Source organism: Hydractinia symbiolongicarpus, chromosome 7, assembly GCF_029227915.1.
Source record: "Hydractinia symbiolongicarpus strain clone_291-10 chromosome 7, HSymV2.1, whole genome shotgun sequence".
Taxonomy (NCBI): domain Eukaryota; kingdom Metazoa; phylum Cnidaria; class Hydrozoa; order Anthoathecata; family Hydractiniidae; genus Hydractinia; species Hydractinia symbiolongicarpus.
In genome coordinates this window covers 16,585,859-16,590,555 of record NC_079881.1, presented here as the reverse complement: position 1 = coordinate 16,590,555, position 4,697 = coordinate 16,585,859, and the positions used below count along the sequence as shown (strand labels likewise).

The window sequence follows — 4,697 nt, the reverse complement described above, 5'->3', positions numbered from 1 at the left end:
CCTTGTGCAAGGGTTTCAACCTCATACCTTATAGCCACGTCAATGCCTGTAAGGATATATTAAGTGTTGCCGTATGCTTTATCGTGTGGCATATGAAGCAGATTAAATTGACGCATTTCGTTCGGTTTGGTAATGTTAAAATGTGGGTAGTCGATTTTTCTAGTTACTTTAACAAAATAGACAACATGTCCGTAATCACACAGAAGGATATATGCAAGTCTAATTTGAGTCGTAATTACACAACTAAAAAGCGGCGTTCTTCATTTCGAAAGCCATCAACACATAAAATAAAAGTAGAGGAGTTATATCTTGAAAACTTTGGATAAGAAAACTTTGGTATTCGTAAATATATATGATAAACTGTAAAGGTTCGTCAAAAATTGTTTAGAAACAGGTCGATTAGACTATAGCATACTCTCTGTTTCTTTAACTCAAACTAACGTAATGATAAGGTTGAAAGTAATGACGTCATAGATAGGTGACGTCAAATATAATTGCGCCACTACAAAATCAGTATTCAATTCTCTTTCAACATCAAATGTATGTACACGCTTAATTCCAGCGAGCTGATATGGATTCGTTGTATAGGTCAGAATGTACTTGCACGTCCTCGTACAGTCCAGGTTCATCGTGCAAACCACAAAATAAGTATCTGTCGTATTTGTTGGATGAATTTGAGAAGTGTTCGCAACAGAGCAGCGACTTGTCCAGACTTCAAAAGGTAAGATCAAGATGCAACGTAGATTCTATATAATAACCTCGGATTAACTTCTTTGATTTCAAATTGAATATTGAATTAATCTAAGCGCCTTGGAATTGCTCTCTGTTTCGCCCGAGTAAAGGTATTAAGAGGATAAATTATTTTAGTCTTAGTTGCCCCTAAAGCTGATAACACGTCAGACTTTTTATGCTGGGTAGCTAAATATTGGAAGGATATACCTTATTGGCTCAAGCGAAGTCGATCCTAAGGGACAATTTTTGGAGGTGAAGGAAATTTAAACTGCCGGGAAATTAAGACTGCTGAATTTATTCGAGCCAATGAGGTAGATTGGGTCATCTAACATCGTCCCCAGGGCTTTTAAGGTTTTTTTACATTGAGACGGAATATAAAAAGGTTCAGTTTTCTCAAGCTCCGTTCCAATGTAAAAAAAGAAATTGGAACGAGGTTGTAACTCATCCAGAATGTTTTTTGCGCGACGCAGTACGCAAGTAACGGTAGTTATCTAAATTTCCAAAAGATTGTGGAGTTAATATTTGTTTTGATTTTCTCTAAAAGCGAATTTTTATATTCACCCTGTTCACGCAAGTCGTTGACAAGCAGGGAAATGTTGCTTATGCTTTTGTTGGGTAAAGTATCTACGTTCCTGCAAAAGTGAAGAAGGAGAGAGGTGTTAAGACCCATAAAGAACTTTCCGTCACCCGTCAAATCTTATATGGCAATCTGCAGTTTGATGTCTATAAAAGTTTGAGTAGATTATATGTTATTTTAATCTTAATAATGATATTTCTTTCTTATATTTACTTTGATTTCTGTCTCTTTTCTAATAAATAGGAAAATGTGTCCATGAAAAAAGAAATAGCAGAAGCACAAAGGGAGATTCGCGATTTGAAGTTTGAGAAACAGGTACGTACAAGGCCTCTCAACGTGCATTCTCCGTAAAATTGAAGTATACGCACTAATTTTATCGTGCACCGTAATGTTTTAATTAAAAGCCCGCCTCTTTTAGACACCCTGTCAATAAACTACCCTACTTAAACTTGAGCTTTATAATACATACCTCCCTGTCTTTTAAACGTCTTCTTTAATTTTGTCTATGCTCGAAGTTTCATCTTAAGCTTTTCTCTTATCAGACTAAATCGACTCTTACTTTTGCTTGCTTGGTTAGCCTAGCGCACTAGTCGAAATAAAACTTTACTTTCAATCGCGTTTCGAAACTTGCTTTCACTTAATATATAATTCCAAGTTGCACTGAATTTTATTTTGACTGGAGAATATATGATAGGCGTTTTTTTATAAGCAGCACAAGATTTTGAGTAATACTTGCTGACTAATTAGGTCATCCAGGATAGTGAGGCAATCGAACTCAGCTTTTAGTTTCAATCACGTTTTTAAACACAAAGATTCTCCGAAACTAATTCTGTTTTTGTAATCCCTGTTTTTTGGTTTTTCCTCTTTGTTTTTTGTTCTTTTCTTACGGATACAGAACGGGCTGTTGTTTTCCATTCGTTTTGTTTTTTAAGAGAGTTATGTAAATATTTGCATGTTTAAACTCATGATACACATCTTTCATCTAAACGACAATTTCTTTAAATATATTATCTCATTGCCACTTTTTTTTCAGCTTTTGTCTGAAAAAGTAAGTTCTATGCAGCGAGAAATGCAAGAGCAAAAGTTGCTGCATTCTCAACTTCGAGACGAATCTAGCAGTGAGTTTCGTAGTTTATATCGCAAGTGTGGAAATCAAGAAAAAGATGTTGACTTGTTGAAGTACCAGATGAAAATGGGAGCAAAAAAGGTTTGGAATTTGTTATCAGTATTCTCTGTATTTTCACAAACAAAGCTAAAACCATACTTTTGTCATTATTTGGTCTGCTTTTATTGTGCTACTGTTAAGTCTGCACTGTCTCAAATAATAGCTCTCCCCTCAGTAGTTGCCTCCTTAAGAATTTGTTTGTAAACTGAAACTATGCTAAAAAATTACTACTTACTTGTTCAGTCATTGTTATTGAATGATATAAATATTATCTTGACATGGTACATTCTGGTCGACTTTGCTGCAAATTTCTGTGGATTTTCCACGGGCTAGCCTTTTTACATGCTTTCTGGTTAAATCTATAATAAGAGAAACCTAGATGGAACTATGCTATCTCTGCTATCTACATATATTTGCAACAGAATAGAGAGGGTGTGTTCCGGGTTTTCCTAATTTCCTAACTCTCTTTCGCTATGGGACACGTTTATGACACTTCTTAAATATTTATATTATATCTATTAGACACCATCATGCCAAATTTTTAGGTCTTCTACGTCTTATAGCCTTAGGTATTGGCCATTACTCGAAACTACCCTGAAATATTTATGTATTCTTATATTGGGTGAATATAATAACTTTCGTTAGGATTATTTGTAAAAACTTAAAATTCAAAGCACCACTTTATTTTATCAAGGGGAATCATTTTATTAATTTTAGACACGTGATTAATCTGATATCACGATCTTTTAGATTTAACTTGAAAATCGGGAGAAATCGGATTTTACTTAGCTGTCGGAAACTTTAAACAGGATGTTAACTGTTAGATGGTAAAATTCGCTCTAGAACTAAAATAAACAGACCGGACCGAACATTACCCGGTTCTGGTCGACAGACAGATAACGATTTATTAGATGCAGCTTAGCTAGCCCTCTTTTCCAAAAATTATGTTTTTTTATAAAAAAAAACAAAAAAGTAACCATAGCATATTTGAAACCAATCTGTTGCACCAACTTCAAGAAGTTTCGATGCGTTTTTTAGCAATGTGTTGATTTCATAATCTTCTCCCGACGCCATTGCATTTCATGAATTTAGCTTATACTAACTTACGAATACATTTCATTTGTAGCATGCACTCGACCTGGAAAACCTACGATGGGAGCTTACCGCTACTCAAAAATATGGTGTTTCTTCCTACAGTCCAGTTGATTTTGCAGAAATGAGCGGAAATGACAAATTGTAAATATATGTATACAAAATTTTAAAATAATTTTTCTTATTTTTTGTACTATTTGGTTTTAGTTAAGTACCTCTGAATTTTTTTCTCTACTAAATACCTCTTCTACTTGTTAGAAAACAAGTTCTGCGAAATCTTTTTGACGGGGGATGTAGAAGTGTTGTTATATAGGATTTTTAATAAATCTTAACATTCTTTATATACATACGCGCACAATCATATCTATACAAAACCTTAAATAAGGAAAACCGAAAAACTGAAATTTAAAGAAAACTTGTGAAGGAACGAAATATAAAAATTAACTGTGAAATTGTTGTGCAAAATGGTACAATTACGTTCTCTGATCGCTGCAAACATTAAAAGAAGAAAACCTGTCCGTTTGACCACACAATCCAATCTTATAAATCAACTAAAATATTATCAAATTTCTCGACGCAAGAAAAAGAACTTGTACAAGAATATGAAATAGACTTCATAAGATAAACAATTATTAATACACTATAATAAAAACAGCATTTTTTCTCATTCTAAATGTATGTTATACTCAGAAAAACTTTTGTTCATTTCATGATCCTTGTATTGAGCAATATGGCCTAAATTTTAGAAATTTGTGCGGTGAAAAGGCCCATATTGTAAAATAATCAAATCACTGTAAAGAACTACTCAAGCATTGTTTAATGAATTTACAGGTACATATATACAGTTCACTCCCTTTAATTTGAATCTCTATAATTCGAATATTTCTATAATTCGAACGAGTGCTCAGTTACCATCAATTTTTCTTAAGAAACTCTTATAAAAAACTTTCTACAATTCAAAATTCTCTAATTCGAAACTTTCTCTAATTCAACAGTTTTCAGTCCCTTCAACAATTCTCTCCCTAATTTAAATTTTAGAGTGTGAACAGTGCTTTGAAAAATTCGAATGTTTTTCCAAAATTCAAAAATTGTCTTTCGAACGTTATTTTTCCAAACGTTGGTCTTGCACTT

At 33.4% G+C, this 4,697-nt stretch overlaps 1 protein-coding gene across 2 annotated transcripts; it reads left to right on the top strand.

The window, feature by feature from the left end:
• Window positions 1-521: 521 nt before the first annotated feature.
• On the top strand, window positions 522-3,780 carry LOC130649244 (uncharacterized). Of its 2 annotated transcripts, XM_057455496.1 has the most exons (4): window positions 522-721; window positions 1,553-1,624; window positions 2,343-2,516; window positions 3,601-3,780. In XM_057455496.1, exons 1-4 carry the CDS (start codon window positions 572-574, stop codon window positions 3,712-3,714), a joined length of 510 nt encoding a protein of 169 aa, XP_057311479.1. In that variant the 5' UTR covers window positions 522-571; the 3' UTR covers window positions 3,715-3,780. The 2 variants fall into 2 exon arrangements, with proteins under 2 accessions (XP_057311479.1, XP_057311478.1); XM_057455495.1 differs by lacking the exon at window positions 3,601-3,780 and having other exon boundaries at window positions 2,343-2,693.
• Window positions 3,781-4,697: the final 917 nt, after the last annotated feature.

Bases quoted from the DNA above. Each gene is read 5' to 3' on its own strand.
- LOC130649244 (XM_057455495.1), top strand. From the start codon at position 572: ATGGATTCGTTGTATAGGTCAGAATGTACTTGCACGTCCTCGTACAGT. The intron at 722-1,552 runs GTAAGATCAAGA...TCTAATAAATAG, and splicing joins ACTTGTCCAGACTTCAAAAG to GAAAATGTGTCCATGAAAAA. The intron at 1,625-2,342 runs GTACGTACAAGG...CTTTTTTTTCAG, and splicing joins ATTTGAAGTTTGAGAAACAG to CTTTTGTCTGAAAAAGTAAG.